Here is a 17,868-nt window from a genome sequence, read left to right as displayed (position 1 = left end):
AGAAGGTATGACACCAAGAGTGAACCCTAATGTAAACTATGGACTTTGGGTAACAATAACGTTTCAATGTAGGTTCATAATTGTAACAAATGTACTACTCTAGGGGAGGATGCTGATAATGGCAGAGGATACGTGTATGCAGGGGCAAGAGGCATATGGGAAATTTCTACCTTCTGCTTAATTTGGCTGTGAACCTACAACTGCTCTAAAAAAAACAGGTCTATTTTTTAAAAAATCACTGATTCGGGTAGGGAGCAATGTACAGGTACAGCACAGGAGCTTTTTGTTTTTTAATGAGGGAGTAATTTCTTTTTTATTGTAGGAAAATATACATAACACAAAATTTACCATCTTAACCACTTTTTTAAGTGTACAATTCAGTGATATTATGTACATTCATACTGTTGTGCAACCATCACCACCTCCATCACTAGAACTCTTTTCATCTTCAAAACTGAAACTATACCCATTAAACAATAAATCCTCAACCCTGCCCTGTCTTGCTCTCAGCAACCACCATTCTACTTTGTCTCTATGAATTTGACTACTCTAGGCACCTCATATAAGTAGAATCATTCTTATTTGTCTTTAACTGGCTTATTTCACTTAGCATAATGTCCTCAGGGTTCACCCATGTTTTGTAGCACAAGTCAGCATTTCCTTCCTTTTTAAGGCTTAATAATATTCCATTGTATCTATACAACATTTTGCTTATCCGTTTACGTTACTGAATATCTAGGTTGCTTTTCTACCTTCTGGCTAATGTGAATAATACTAGAAACAAAGGTGTACAAGTATCTCTTCAAGATCTTGCTTTCAGTCTTTTGGTATATACACATACCTAGAAGTGGAATTGCTAGATCATATAGTAATTCTATGGTTAATTTTTTGAGAAGCCACCATATTGTTTTTCACAGTGGCTGCACCATTTTACATTCCCATGAACGATGCACAAAGATTTTAATTTCTTCACATCCTCACCAACACTTGTTATTGTCTGTTATTTTGATAGTAGCCATCCTAATGGGTATGAGATAGGCCACAGGGGATTTATTTATTTATTTATTTTTGGTGAGGAAAATTGGCCCTGAGCTAACATCTGTTGCCAATCTTCCTGTTTTTGCTTGAGGAAGACTGTCTCTGAGCCATCATCTGTGCCAGTCTTCCTCTGTTTTGTACGTGGCACGCCACCACAGCATGGCTTGATGAGCAGTGTGTAGGTGTGCACCCAGGATCTGAACCCACAAACCCTAGTTGCCAAAGCAGAGAGGATGAACTTAACCACAATGCTACCAGGCCTGCCCCACAGGGCATTTTTAAGAGGTAAAACTATTCTATATGGTCTTGGAATGGTAGATACTTGACCTTATACATCCGTCAAAATCTATAGAACTTAACAGCACAAAGAATTAACCTTAACCTACGCAATTTTTAAAAAATCATTGAGAATGTCAAAGGATCCCAAGAAAGAATGCAGACTGTGATAAGAAAATCTAACTGTATTAAAAATGTATGAAACAACTTCATTAAAGGGATGGTGGGAATGGTGCTGACTTAAGTAATTTTGAAGAGTAAAGCATCTACAAGACTAAAGGGAAAAGGAACTGCACATAAGCACTGTACTCTAGTTGATAAAGTTGTTCCCCAGAGGGCTTTAGGTTAACAACCCTGATATTGCTATACGTATACACTGAAAAGGAAGAAGTAAACAAATGGATGACAGCCAAGGGTGGTGTTAGAGTGGGAATTTACAGATAAGCAAGGGGAAGAGGCTAAAAGGATACATGTGGTAATGGACTAGAGTTGGAGACATCAGCAAGAACTCATATTTAATTTAATATAGATACAGAAGGTTACATGTAGAAATATTTACAGATACATATATACACAGACAAGTTAGCATACACACATATATTTCTTTATTTTATCAGCTGAGAGCGACTAAAAGTAATGAAATCCCAGTAGCAACAAATACATCTAGCATTCACATCTTGCTTTCTAATACCATTCTCCAATAAAAGGAATCAGGGCCCTTTGGAGAAATGGCTGATTCTAGGACAGGGGCAGGAAATATGCAAGATGAGCCTGGACCACCTTTTAATCCCAAAAAGTAAGGAAGTGCTTTAAAAAAAATCCTTATTGATGGAGACGTGTTACCGGAGCAGAGGAGCCAACTGAAAGAGCTCCCAATGGCCAACGCTGGAACAATCTGAGCAGCAAAATAAATGAAGTCATATTGGATGATAACCCAGAGTATAAAATAAATATCCTTCAGTTCATTCTGATTTAAATAAATGACTGAGTAAATCAATAAATGGGAGAGAAGAGACATCTCCCAGGAAGAATTCCAAATAAATTATGTAGATACTTCGCCCTAAAAGAGGGGAGCATAACTCCTCTCTCAAGTGTGGGCTGCACCTAGGGACTTCCTTCCAAAGAGTACAGTTTGGAAAGGGGGGAAAAATAACTTTACAGTAGAGAAACCTAACACTTCTTCAGCCAGGTGACCAAGATCAATATCAACAGTGATAAATCCTGTTAATAATATGTACCCTTAAAATAATGTGATGAAAATGGCACATGACCATCCTCCAAAAACCCATAACCCCAATCTGATCATGAGAAAAACATCAGATAAATTCCAATAGAGGGGTACCCTACAACATACCTGACCAGTACTCCTTTAAATTCTCAAGGTAATCAAAAATAAGGAAAGTGAAAAAATGGCACAGACAAGAAATGCCTAAGGAGACATGACAACTACATGTAATGTGAAACAGAAAAAGATGTTAGGTAAAAACTAAGGAAATCTGAATAAACTATGGGATTTAGTTAATAATAACATATTGATATTGGTTCATTAATTATAACAAATGTACCATTCTAATGTATCAATTTTTTAAAAGAAAGAAAAGACAAAAAAAAAGCAAGTGCCAGTAACTCGAGGCTGATGGCCTCTTGCTCTGTGGAGATCATTTTATAGCTTGGTATTATATCTAGATGACTAAGAGAGCTGTGTAATTACAGGAGATCTCTATTGTCTCCAACATCCAGGAACTTTCTATTCACAAAATAAACTTCTGGACCTCTGTTTCAGGACCGTTTCCTCAGTCCCTGCAGTGTCTTCACTCATCCTGGGGTCAGGTCAACTTTACTATGCCCTGCCCATCAACTCTGGACACTTGCTCAAAGTACCCATCTGTTCTGGCAGGTGATGCCAGCATGGTACGGTGTGGCAAGCAAGAAGAAGCCCATAGATTCCAGCTAAGACACATAAGCCCTTCACCACTAGGCCTCTTAAAACATTGGTGGGCTGTGTTAGGTCCCCTAAAGACTTCATCTCTAAAATATCTGCTCTTTCATTTATATTATTGCCTTTTATTAACTCCCATGCCATTATTCAAACATCTATCTATCTATATGTCTTGCCTCTACTAAGGCATCATTAACTCCTTGGGGACAGACACCATAAATTCTATGTTTTGGGGTGCCTTTTATACCTATTCCTCCTCTTCCTAATAGAACCCTAATTTTGTTCATGTGGCAATGTGCCCATCTTTGGACAGTGAGACCTAAGGGGAAGTTTGTTGTGGGGTTTCTGGGAAGGTTTTTGCCTTCTGATAAGGAGGCAGACATAGCTGATGCTGTTCCTCTTTTTCTTTTCCTTTTTTTTCTGTTCACCTTAAATACAGACACGATGGTTGGAGCTGCAATCACCATCTTGCAACCCTGAGGGAAAGTCCAAAACAGCTGCACAAATGCTGACCCTGATAGTATTGAGTTCATAAACCCATGCCAGTGACTGCTTACCTCCAAATTTCTTGTTATATAAGACAAGTAAACTACTTGTTTCAGCACCTATAAAAAAAAGAAATCCAGTTGTGGCTCCCAACACTACAAACAGTGATGATAAATGTGACTTTAAAAGAAAGACTATAGTACATCAGAAAGACCATAGTACACCTGTTGGGCTTTCACAATTGGACTGGAAAAGAGAACGAGGATCTAAACAATCCCAGAGGGAAGTACCAAGCAAAATCCCTTACAGGGATCAAAAACTTCCAGTAACCCAAACCCTAAACTTCCAGGCAGGGCATATCAGAGCTTATTATGCCCTAATTTTGACAGATATCTTTTGAATGTCTTGGAATCACAAAATATTTAAAGAAAGTCTCTACCATGAAAGACAAGAACGAAACAAAGTGAAAAAAAGTAACTTGAAGATTATAGATATTACACAATGATAAGAAAACTAAACACAACAAAACCAAAAACCTATCTCTGATATACACAAGAACTAAGAAGATATTGCTCCAAGATGCAAGTAAAACATGCTATTTTTAAAAGTACATTCAGAAAACAAAAAACAACTCTTAGAAATTAAAAATATAATAGCAAAAGTTAAAAACTCAGTGAAAGAGCTTCCACTTTCCAGCAGTGGCAGGCTAGGTTACTTGGATCAACTATCACCATTCCACTGGATAAAAACTTAAAAATACAGATAAAATATACTTCAAAAACTTTAAAGCATCAAAGCCAAGCCAAGACAATAAGAAATTACGAAGTCACACGTGAAGTAAAAATGAGAACCGAGATAGGAAAAGAGCATATAGGCTACTTTTGCCCTGAGGATGTTTGCCAATCCTGAAAATCAGAATCTTTGTTTTGATAACATAGCAAGAGATATGGGGACAGAAATCAAAATCCAACAACCAAAAAGGGAATTTCAAGCCTTGAACTTGGTTTAAGGTGGTCCCAGACTAGAAGTGATCTCAGGCACATTGCAGAAGAAAATACAAATCCCATACATACTATGAATACCACAAACTAACCATAAAAGGATGATTCTCACAGACACGTTAAATGGAAGAAGTCAGATGAAAAAGAGTACATATCATATATCATTTATGTGAAGTTAAAAAAACTTAAAGAACTAATCAACGGCAATACAAGTTACAATAGTCGTTCCCTTTGGGGGGATATTTACTGGGTATGGATGGCATAAGGGAGACTTCTGTATCTTGATCTTGGTAGGAGTTAACATAAGTGTATTCATTTTTTTAAAAACGTTGTACATGTAAGATTTGTACACTTTAATGTATGAAAGTTTTATCTTAACGAAACTTTTTTTAAAAATGAAGATGAAATAAGAAAATTTTCAGATTAAAAAAACTTAAACAAATATTCATTATATTCAGCCTTGGCAAACAGTAAAGGAAGTTAATATAGTTCATGGTGTAAGTCCAGAAGGTTGATCTAAAAGTAATGGTTTCTGTGTTTATTTACTATGGCTGTTTCAATGATTTTGATTTTTATAATTTATGCTGGAAAAAAATCTCAACTAACCATGATTAACATTTGTCAAAAATCTCAGAATCACCTGAACACTTGTACTCTCTGAAAATCAATCTTTTATGTTTTCCCAATTCACTAAGTCTCAATTTATACTTACATTATTCTTACATATGACCACCTATTAATAGTCGAAGCATATAACAAACAACAGAATGTTCACTGTTCTCATTTTTAGAATCCAAAGAGCCATAAAACATGCTATGACTTAAGATAATCATTTGTACTCAAATAATCAAGGAAATGAGAATTCCAGACATAAATAAATTCAGAAAAATTTCATATGAAAAGGTATAACTAGTTGTATTGCCAGATTATAAAAAGGATCCCTAAGGTTAAACAAAGATATGGAAACACACATGCTGAGGAAAAAAACCTAAACAACCTTAGTATTCAAAACATAATCTGATGATAGAGTTATGGCAACTCATTGATTCCCTCATTCAACAAATATTTCAGTGCTTATTATATGCCTATTCCTTTTCTACAAATTAGGGAGACAGTAGGAACAAAACAGATTACTTTTGTTCCCTAGAAACAACAAAATAATGGTGTGCCAAAAATAGGAAAATCTGACTATACATTTCTGCTTTTTCAAACTATAATAAATATATAACACTAATATTTCACACATTTCATGAGGTATTGTTAAAGTCTGATGATTAGTTCTCTACCAAGAACTTACAGAAAAATTGCTCCTAAGCCTCAAATATTAATAACAAATTTGGACTAAATTTGAACATTTTACAAAAACTTTTATTTGCATTATTCTAGATTTCTTTCACTTGGGCGCCACACAAATTCTAAATGCTGAATCCCACATTACAAAAAGCAGTCAGATATCTATTATCTCACAATGTGTGACAGCATTGTGAGATGCTGCTGTCTTTCCTCCTATGGTATGAAAGAAGTGGTTTCTAAGAACCACTCAAAGAAAATTCTCTAAAATTAACTGCAGAAGTAACACAACTTATTGTAGGAAAAAAAGGAAAAGGCTGAAAAACACACGTGACAAAATCAAAATTAACTATAACCCCAACAGATTATTATTATTATTTTTGGTGAGGAAGATTGTTGCTGAGCTAACATCTGTGCCATTCTTCCTCTATTTTGTATGTAGGATGCTGCCACAGCATGGCTTGATGAGTGATGTGTAGGTCTGTGCCTGGGATCTGAACCCACCAACCCCAGGCCACCAAAGAGGAGCTCGCAAATTTAACCACCAAGCCACTGGGCCAGCCCCCGGTGTACAAAAGTTGATGCTGTGTTTCCTTTCCCCATTATCTATGACAATATTTTTACCTCTGTATCAGTTGAGTGCATTTTCTGAGGGTGAGAGGTGTTTATTGGTAAAATGCAGTAAGTTTTGATTCCCCCAGTGTTGCTTTGATTATTTGTTTCGTAAGATGATTTATGCATTGAGTTTCTCATATAAGAAAAATATTTTAGAATATTTTGAGATATCACCTCTTAATTGATGATAGAATGATAGATGCTTTAAAATTGCAAATTGTGCTTAAAAAACCATCTGTTGGAGGGGCTGGCCCGGTGGCATGGTGGTTAAATTTGCGAGCTCCTCTTTGGCAGCCGAGGGTTGGTGGGTTTGGATCCCAGGCACAGACCTACACACCGTTCATCAAGCCATGCTGTGGCAGCATCCTACATACAAAATAGAGAAAGAATGGCACAGATGTTAGCTCAGCAACAATCTTCCTCACCAAAAAAAAAAAAGAAAAATAATAATAATCTGTTGGGGTTATAGTTAATTTTAATTTTGTCATGTGTGCTTATCAGCCTGTTCCTTTTTTTCCTACAATAAGTTGTAAGAATAACATATGTTAACAAAATACAACTGACTTCCGAACCAATAACATATTATTAAAAGAACCAACATCCTTCAAATATTCTTGCAGAAGTGATAAAATCAATACAACTTTCATCTTCTAAAACCCAGAGGGATTCTGAAGGAAGAGATAATCCCTTCTACTCACACAAACTAAGATTTCCTTCTGTGGATTTTTCAATGGTCTGAAAATTGAGTTAATTATATGCTAATGAATAACTACTCAAACATGCACACAAAATTCATGAACTTTTTTTTTTTTGAGGAAGATTAGCCCTGAGCTAACTACTGCCAATCCTCCTCTTTTTGCTGAGGAAGACTGGCCCTGAGCTAACATCCATGCCCATCTTCCTCTGCTTTATACGTGGGACACCTACCACAGCATGGCTTTTGCCAAGCGATGCCATGTCTGCACCCGGGATCCAAACCAGCGAACCCCAAGCTGCCGAGAAGGGGAACATGCGAACTTAACTGCTGCACCACTGGGCCGGCCCCACAAAATTCATGAACTTTAATCAAGCATTCAGACAGATCGACCTCTTAGCCTGGTCCCAAACTACCCTTCACCACTACTTTCAGGCATCCTACACTCAAATTCAAGCCAAACCTAACCACTATACTCAGGTCAGCCCAGCAAACTTTTATCAAAGATCCTAGCAATGTCAGGCTCTACGCCAGGCAGTGTGCTGATAGCTGAGGATACAGCAATGAATGAGACAATGAATAAGTAATGAATAAGAGGTATCTCTGCCCTCTAGGAACTTCTCAGGAACCCCTATACGCAAAACCCTCCTTATTCCAAACTCCACGTCAAATATCTTTTTGGTATGTCTGATATACATGGTCTGAACTAACATATGGAACATTTTACATGGTCTGAACAAAAGCTTTATATAATCTTTTCCTAGTAGTTTTTAATAGGCTGCAGGTATGACTGTGTTCCCTACAACAGAATTTTTCTTTTTTGCTATTAAGCCAAAAAAACAATGTTTAAAGACTGAAGATTATTAAATAAGATACTACTTGTAGGCGCACACAGAAGGTGCTCCATAATTATAAACCACTACTATTCTCTTGTCCCATTTTCTGCCCGCAAACAGGGCTGATATATAGGAAAAAGTAGGCACAATAGGTTTTTAAGTTTTCAGCCATATCCACATTTTAAAGATTGAGGGAAGGAGAAAGAGAGTGAATGGTTTAAGATAAAGGCAGGGAAGGGGAGTGGAAATGAGTAGGTTAAGGAAGTAGCAATACAGAGGAGATACTGGTTAGAGGCAGCTTTCCAGCTTCCACTTTATTATAGTCAGGACTAATGGGGACATAGGCAGATGCCTGTTTATGATCAATTCACCCACCTTAACTAATAGCATCATCTATAACACAATGTTGAACACAACTTCTACCAACAAAAGGGAATGTAAGATATAAATATTTATACCATGAATATTTTCCAAAGATTTGAATGCACTAGAAATAACTATAAGATAAGGTGGTAGTCCCATAAGAAAGATAATATCCAGAATGTGTAGTCCGGAGGAAGGGGGTTGAGAGGAACTGGTAAACAGAGGCCATTCTGGACAGTGGTATCAACGTAGCAGAGCATTTTGCAGTTAGGAAAGTAGTGGCACTTCAAAATGACTCTAAGTTTCCTCATAGCAGGGCTGACGCTATAAGCGTTCATAAATCTCACCATACATTGCACAGTGCTTCCTTATAACAGATAGTCAATAATTATTTTATTTTTAAAACTAAACTAAATTCCCATAGCAGTTTCATAGCCTTTGAAAAAGCAATACAGGTCAGGGCCGGCCCAGTGGCGCAGCTAAGTGTGCACATTCCACTTTGGCAACCTGGGGTTTGCCAGTTCGGATCCCAGGTGCGGACATGGCACCACTTGGCAAGCCATGCTGTGGTAGGCGTCCCACACATAAAGTAGAGGAAGATGGGCACGGATGTCAGCTCTGGGCCAGCCTTCCTCAGCAAAAAGAGGAGGATTGGCAGCAGATGTTAGCTCAGGGCTAATCTTCCTCAAAATAAAAAAACAAAAAACAATACAGTTCACACTGATAAGACGTTTTCCTTGTCAACCACCTCTAGATAAGTGCCTTCTAAAAATCTGAAGTAAACTAAAGTCAATTATTGTAGATATGGTCTAACCAACAGACAACAATGGGACCAAATTCCTTTGTTCCAGACAGACCTATTAATGTGGCAGTCACATCACCGAGCTATCAGTCAGGTAAATTCACAAGACCTACCTTTAGGTCAGTTCTTCCCCAACCTGTAAAAATTTTTAAGCTAAAACTTAACTTTGAGGCAAGCGTGGTGGCACAGCGGTTAACTCCACTTCGGCGGCCAGGGGTTTGCCAGTTCAGATCCCAGGCGCGGATCTAGGCCCCACTCACCAAGCCATGCTGTGGCAGGCATCCCACATATAAAATAGAGGAAGATGGGCACAGATGTTAGCTCAGGGCCAGTCTTCCTCAGCAAAAGAGGATTGGTGGCAGATGTAGCTCAAGGCTAATCTTCCTCAAAAAAACAAAAATAAAACTTAACTTCATTAATAAAAAAAAAAAAACAACTTCATCATTTTGGTTTCAGCTTGTTTAGGCCTTTTGATAGATTAGGTGGTCTAGATAACAATTCAATCACCTACAAAGGCCTCAGAACCATAAAGACTTCCTCCAGGATGCACTTATTAATCAGTAATCAATACTCTGGGTAATGGAATGAACTATTAATTCAACTGCACCAAACATGCATGATCACCTACAGGCATCGTTTCAGTCAGTGAAAACAAAGAAAAGATTAACCCAGTCCCTACACTCAAGGACTCAAAAGCCCAGTACACTTAGAATGTAAGTGTTCAACTACAAGTGCCATATAAAGCGCTATGAGGACAAAGATAAGGAAGCATCAAATTAAAGGGTTAAGGCTGGAGGTGTTATAGAAAGACTCCACTGAATCTATCATCCAACCCACATTTTTCAATTTCTCCCAAAAAGATATCATGAGCTTTGTCAAATGCAGTTAGCTAATAATACAATGAAAATAACAATGGCTTTTACACTATGCACTCTTACAACTAAGGGCCAAATACCACATAGACCAAGAAACTAAGGCATAAAAAAGGTTTATAAACCCCTATAAATTAAGTCAGATATTTGAACCTACCTTCTAACTTCCAGACCAGTCACCTCATTTCCCTTGGGGAGCAAATTTCTGAATATCATGATATGAGCACATCACATCTATACACACACTAACAACCCATACATGGATTTTCTCTTTTCTGTTGAACTTTACCTGGTTCCTCAAAAAACTAAAAAGCTGTCTCCTAACAAATAAAGCTTACTCACTAAACACAGGACTTCTCCAATCTCTAATTTCCTTATTTGTAAAAAGAGCTAATAATTGTAAAATCTGTGCTTTATGAAATCATTAATTCATATTTAGACTCTTTTTGATCCAACCATTCTTCCTGTGGTATTAAAGAAATCAACACAATAAACAACACCTATGATGCTACCATATAATTACACTGCATCCTGAAGAAACGAAGATGCCATCATCTCTTTGTTTGATATCACCCAGAACCCAGAACTGAGTCTGTAATACATCTTCACTACCTTACTTAAATGCTCATTCAGAACACCAGAAATCCCTTAAAGCACAACTCAAATTTATCACCAGTTAATTCATATCCCCTCACAACTACACAACAAAAGTCTGACACAACCCACTTAGCCTATCACTATTAGTTGTGTCCCCCAGAGTCAGCATTAGAGTGGTTCTCTAATTTATGTTATTAAGTTATTCTCAAATTTAACATAAGACTTAAGAAGCTTTAAAATAGCAATAAAATTCCAATGAATATTCTAACAAATAAACTTAAGTTTGAGTGCATAATTGTATATTATCATTTTTTTCTAACAACACGTTCTCAATAATTAAACCTTTGGGACAGTAACGTGATCCTAAACATGAAATAATACGAGAACTGGTTTCTAAATTCAAAATTTCAAGAGAATTTTCTCAACCTCAAATTCCTTCACGGCAAGAGCACAGTATAGGTGTTTGTTACAATCTATTGGAAGCACAATACCCTTATTCAAAATCGAGAACAGTAAAAACAGGAAGTCTAGTCAAATTTTTCTAAGGTCTCTTCTGGTCCCAACAATAGTCCTCCACACCAAACTTCTACTTATCTAAGGTTTAAGCATCCAGTTGATATTCATTGATTTTACATTACTTAGTTTCTAATAAATGTTTCCCTCAAATCCTCAAGCCACTAAAAAATTTAAAAGATGGGATGTATTAAATTATGAGAAAAATTAATTTAAAATCTTTTTTCATAATTTCCTAAAGGATACAAAACAATTTTTATTTAGAACAGAAATTCCCATCTCATCTACAGTTTACCTTTTCAAATTGCTGAGCAACTACTCAAATGCTGAAAGTAAATATAATTACAGGAGACAGTGGGGGACTGGTAATCACTTCTAAATATACTATATTCTTAAATTTTTTTTTAAAAAACTTCAAAAGTCGCATTTAGCCTTCACTAAAATATCTTACCGTTTCTCCTTAAAACTGTTTTTCTACAGTGTAATATAAAGTGATTTTTTAAAAATCTAAATTGAGTTAAATCTAAATAACATTGCTCTACTGTTTTCCTTGTGTACTTTAAAAAAGTATTCTGTTTACATTTTTGCTCCTCTGAAACGTAGACCATTCAAGGATGTAAAAATAAAAATATTTTCTAATTATAAAAATGGAAAATAAAAGTATACCTATCTCCTTTCATTGATGACATATTATAATCAATTATAGAATGTACAAAATGAAAGGAAAAAGACCAATAATGCCTGGGATTCTAACCAAAGGTTAAGTTTTACGAAATTCATTTACTATATAATCCTCCCCAATATGAGAACAATTAATGCTACCTAAAAAACGAAATGGAGAGGCTCCTGAGGTATTTTCTCTTGGATGGTGTGTTTACACACTGGGCAAACACTTGTCCAGAACGTTGCAGGAGATTCCTGGGCTGGCTAAGTAGGTGTTCAACTAGATGAACTCTAAAGTCTCTTTCAGTTCTAAGATTCTCAATCTGTGAGTAAGATGTGAAAAATAACATAAGAAAACATTTTGCCCTTCAATTAACCGATCTGCCTTCACTCCCATCCTAACTGCACGTATAGAGACAAAAAAGTTCTTTCTCCTCTTCCTCTGCAGTGATTTCTCCAGATCCTCGTTAACAAAAGGCAAGGAAAAAAGGCACAGGTGGGATAAAAAGGGGAGTGGCTGGAGCCAGGCCGCTTGGGACAGCGCCCCCACGCCCCCTGTCCCTCCGCGGCACCTGAGAAATCACTGCCCTCCGCACCTCCACCCTTCAGAGGCGGCGTCACGAGCGAATTCTCCGACCTATTACAGTCCCCCCCCGCACCTTGGCCAGACACTGGGCATTGTCTGGAGCCTCCAGCGCCCAAGAAAGGCAAGGAGGAAAAAGAAAGAAATGGGAGGAGAACGAATAAAATAAAGAACAACAGAAGGGTCAGTAAAGCAATCGGGAAGCCGCATGCCCCTTTTGGCAAAATTGGCTTCCCCATCGATCGTTCAATTTAATTCAGATCCCAAAATCCAACCCCCTGGCACAAGGTAGCAGGCGGGGCGGCCCAGCCGGAGCGCCCGAAGCTCCGCCGGTCCGGAGCACGGAGACCGGGAGAGGGAAATGGGCGTGTGGGCTGGGCCTGGCTGGCCGGAGGCCGGGCTCCGAACAAAGCCGCCCGGCTCTCCCTACCTGGGGCGAGCGCGGCAGGCGGGGCCTCGCGGCTCCCCGCGCCACTCGGGCCCGGCGACGCCCTCGCCCCGGGGACCCTCGCCCGGGCGGGGTTCGCAGCCCGGACTCTCTTGCCCGCGCGCTGCGCCCCTTCGGGACAATGGGCCCCTCCCCCGCCTCCGGGCGGGGAGATACAAAGACAGAGAAGCGCGGCCCGGCACAGAGCCAGGCGTCCGGAGAGTGAAGGCGGAGGACGGAGAGGGGACGGGAGAGGACGGCAGCGGGCGCAGGAGCCAGCAGGCCGCCCCCCCCCGCCGTCCAAGGCGCTGCCCTCAGCCGCAGGAGCGGCAGAGGCGGGAGCGCGGACCAGCAGCCCCGCACCCCGCGGCCGAGAGGGAAGAGGGGTCTGCACACAAAGAGGAGCGGGACCCCCACCCTCCGCCAGGGGCGGGGACGGCCCGACGCGCCCCAGCCGCCAACGGTCAGCGACCCCAGCCTGCGCCCTTTGGGGCCCGGGTCCGCGCGGGGCGCCCCGCTTCCCAACTCACCCACAGCTCCGTGCCCCAGCTCATGGCGGAACTTGAGGCGACTCGGGCCGTCTGGCTGCCCCGCTGTCCGTCTGTCTGTCCGTCCGTCGGCTCTGCCGTCAGTCTGTCCGACCTCCCACTTGCTGGCCGGCGGGCTCACGGCGCCGCTGCTTTGCCTCCCGAAGGTGCCGCCACGGCGAGGCTCCCCAGTGAGTGAGACAGACTCGACCGGAGAAACCGCCGCCGCCACCGCGTCCCCGCCTCCCGGAGCCGGCAGGGAGGGGGCCCGGGTCGGGGGGGGCGGGACACGGAAAGGGGAGGGGGCGGGGCGCGGTGCACCCTGGGATCGGGGCGGACCCGCGCTCGCCTGGACGCTGTTGGCAGGGTCTCCTCCGAGGAGGGTCTTTTACCCGCCCCGCTCACCCGCGGGGTCTCTTCCCGCCCACCCCGCGGGGCTCGGACTGTCCCACCGCCGGAGCCAGTCGGATCTCTGTCTCTAAGATGGAAAGGGAAAGAATGAAAAGTCGCCCACCGCCCTTCTCTGCCCTGAGCCCCCTTAGATGAGGCAACTCCAGTCACCCGCCCTTCCTGCCTCTTGCCTCCTCCACTTGGGAGAAACACTGACAAGGAAACCTCATCAATATCTTTGGGTTTAGATTGTGGAGAGTTACGTTCTATGTATAAGAAAAAAATCTATGTATAAGAAAAAAAAGGTGATCTTGGGAATCACTAAAATCTGTTGAGGTTGAACGTCAAATGTGAATGCAGTGTGGCGCGGATTCGGTTTTTAATATTCTAATTTTATAAGTTGTCAGGAAATCCTAAAAAGAGGCAGATCTTTCAGCATTCATTTTGGGATGTTGCCATGAGACGAGATGGAAGACTTGGACAAACGTGAAGCGAGGGGTCACCTGCAGGAAACGAGAACTGAGCTTGCCCCTTTTCTGGAATGGGCACTCCGTGTGTGGGTATCGAATGGGAGCCAGATTCCTCCCCTGTTGCGCAGAGAGCCTATTCGAAACTTCAGAGATCCCTCACTCAGAATATCGGAACCTTGGAGGCAGTCCACCATTTCCTTTTTCCTCCGTGGAGTTACTTCCCGGCCTTTCTGAACAATCATTAACAGCAGTCAGCAAGTTTGGCTGGGTGCTATTAGACACCGAGTACGCTTAGCAACTCCCTGACATATGCTTTAGCGTTAATTGCTTGTCTCCTAAACACACGCGCACACACATTTCGATCCAGTCACTAATAGGGTACTCCTCCGTGTGTCATGACAGCTGAGTGTCTTTAAGAAGTTCTCCCAACTGCGTGTCAGCATTTAAAATTCCTCCCCACATGGCCTGCTCAGGTGCGCCAATCTCTGCAACTTCAGTCCTTGTCCCTGTCAAGCCGTGCTCCCTCTTGGGTTGAGGCAAATAGCCTGAGCTCTCCTGGCAGTCCAGCCACCACTCTTGGTAAATTCATTGCAGCCCTTCTCTGAGTCCAGCTTGAGCATACAAATGCCCTCTTCCAAGTGGGTTATGGACAATTTTTAAATACTTAAGTGTGCCGTGCAGTAAAAAGGCTATGAAGGATTGCTGAACACTTTCTCTTCCCAATATTTTTCTATACTGCCTCTATTTCAAATAGAATTCCTTCGAGCTTATTTATACCACCTAATGCTGCCTCTCTCTCCCTTACTCTCACTCCCTAGACATCAAGAATGCATTTAACAATTACAAGTAACATTTATTAGTAATGGAAAATATGTTTATTAAATGGTGTCTCATTATTTAGAACCATTCCAATACTATTTATTGTATCTAAGTATTCTCATAAAAGTTAAGACATATGGAACATAATTTAAACCAAAATTACATACTTTCCCTTTAAAAAGTAAAAAATCTACCACTCATATTAAAGATTATCCTCAACTATACTGTTTACACAATTCCCCAACTGAACATAAAGTTTTATCTCCTAGATGAACATTTTTCTTCTTCCAAAGTTTCTAAACAGTACTCCACACTTACCACAAGAGATTTCTCTTCAAAATTCAGGTTTTGGGGCATCAAATTTAGGTAAAACTTCTGTTATCCTACATTACTGTAAAATTTAAATATAATTCATATAACCAACTTAAATTGATAATCTCTTTTAAAAAGTTATTTGTAACTTACAAACTTATTTCATTATATTAAAATTCACTATTTACTTCAACAAAGTTTTAAGCAAAAATGATTAAAAAGTGAAAATTATCACAAAAGAATGTTTTGTTATATTTTGATACAAAAATAATAAAAATTAAGATTTCAACATATTTTGTGAGCACTTCAAACACATCATTTTTATCTCTAAAAAAGGTAAAACATAACTTTTAGCATCTTGAAAGCAAAATCTCTTTAGTATAATAGCAATCTATTATTAATTTATTCCAGATGCTACCCTCAAATCATACTTGGCATCATTAAGCGATACAAAATTCTGTCAAACCAATTATCTTATACTTTTTCCTACTTAACCTATTTTGGCAATCTATTACCACATACTTTCTGTTTCACATTACATATTTTACAAGGTAATCAACACTAAGAAGGAATTGAGGAAATGTTTTTCTAGCTTTCTCCACATATTTTTATAATAGCGCCTACTACTGAGTTTACTGAGTAACTTGAAAGGGCTCAAATTACACAGATTTATTAGCAATTTTTAAAATTATTACACTATCTTTTTATTAATTATGGAAAATAGCATACTGAATGCGTTTTCTCTTCAGGCATATGTTTGAACTCTGCTCTATGATAAGCCACTGTAGTATTACATTTTCTTTTGCATATTTTTATCATGTATTAATTCAAATGTGTCTCATAATTTTTTTATGTTATAAACATTTAGTTAATGCCCTTCCCAGTTTCCAATTTTCCCTGCATGAATTTCCTTATTAAGTCAGATTGTGAAACACAGTTGTTCACTGCTGCATTCTGGAATATAGAATAATTTACTAGTCCTATTACATTAACCTCCAACTGTAAATCAATCTCATCCTAAAATTAAACTTTTGCAAAAGTTTATTCCATATATGGAGTTAATAATATCTTAAGCACTGTTTTCAAGTGTTTCCAAAGAAAAACAATAAAGCTTTAAATAATCTTAATATTTTAAGTGTAGAAAGCTTTTCTTAGCATGTCCCATCCATAAATGGTTACTGATCATATAGAATTTCCACTATTGAAAGGAAACAGTCTCTAGCATAAACAATGGCAACTCCTTTCTTGTCACTCAAATAGCTTGACTATGTCTTAAAACTAAAATTATAGCAGTAGTGTCCACAAATAGAATGATTATCTACGTAGGTAGGCCAGAATGATCAAGCTAAAACTCTTTTAGGAAGAATATCAAGGCAATGTACGTGGCGCCTCTGATTTAATGCTTCAAATGGAGCATCACACCGGAAACAGGATCATCCTAGAATACTGATCCATGCCAGCCAGCCAAATGAAGGATGGCACTGTCTAGTTAAGAGTCATCACTCTTTTCTGCACTATCAGTTTTCCTAACTAAGAATTGGAAGAAATTCAAAATTTCAAGAGCATAGTTTAAGGTGGCTCACTGAAGAAAAAGAAAGAAAGAAAACCACATACTATTTCATCTTTGGGAATTCTGCTCTCCATTATTGAATCCAATTAAAGCATTTTATATAATTGCTGTAATGAAACTTGGCAAAAAGTAAAAGAAAAAGAAAATTCTATATAAATCAAATGCAATAGATCTGTTTAAAGAGGTAACATTTCCACTTTTCTATGATGATTGGTTCCTTCCCACTGGCTATCATAGAACTGTGGAAGTTTAAAAGCATTTAGGTATTTATTTAGGTTAAATACTCTTTAGAGCCAAGAGACCTGGTAGAACAAAAGTTACAGATTTCTTCAGGTGTTTATTACACCTTCCCAAATTCATTCATAATTTCCACTAAGTAAATTCCTAAAGTATTCCTATTTTTTTTATGTTTTGTGGGGGTTTTTTGGCCTGTGTTGACAAATTTCAAGGTATGCACATCAGTTAACAAAAAGAACACCTAGTTCTCTATTTTCTTTTTATGAAATCCAATCAGGTGTATCATATGTACTTATACAAATAAAACCACTTTTATAGGCTCACAAGAGCCAATTGTTAAGTTTTCAGGAATTTTGCAAACAGGTTGCTAAAAATGTTAGTGTACTTATACCACAGAAGTTGGCAAATGCTACAAAAAAGGGTTGTTTTTTGCTCTTGGAGAACTAATGGTTAAATATTAGCACACCACTGTCTATATCCTATGCAGATTAACAGTGAAGGAAATGAAAATATACCTTTAGCTACTAAGTGAAAAGAGTTCTGAAATG

The 17,868-nt window shown here is 39.2% G+C and overlaps 1 protein-coding gene across 2 annotated transcripts in view; it reads right to left on the bottom strand.

Moving 5' to 3' along the window:
- The window catches only part of FNBP1L (formin binding protein 1 like), a 119,081-nt gene extending 105,311 nt beyond the window's left edge, over positions 1-13,770 (bottom strand). For both annotated transcript variants that reach the window (XM_046645334.1, XM_046645335.1), the window contains exon 1: positions 13,526-13,770. In XM_046645334.1, coding sequence (XP_046501290.1) covers positions 13,526-13,549 — 24 coding nt within the window. In that variant the 5' untranslated portion in view covers positions 13,550-13,770. The remainder of the gene's footprint in view (positions 1-13,525) is intronic.
- Positions 13,771-17,868: the final 4,098 nt, after the last annotated feature.

The sequence above is a fragment of the Equus quagga genome, chromosome 18 (assembly GCF_021613505.1).
Source record: "Equus quagga isolate Etosha38 chromosome 18, UCLA_HA_Equagga_1.0, whole genome shotgun sequence".
NCBI classification, from domain to species: domain Eukaryota; kingdom Metazoa; phylum Chordata; class Mammalia; order Perissodactyla; family Equidae; genus Equus; species Equus quagga.
Note: the sequence above shows the minus strand (reverse complement) of the source record. Positions and strands in the feature narration are given on the sequence as shown.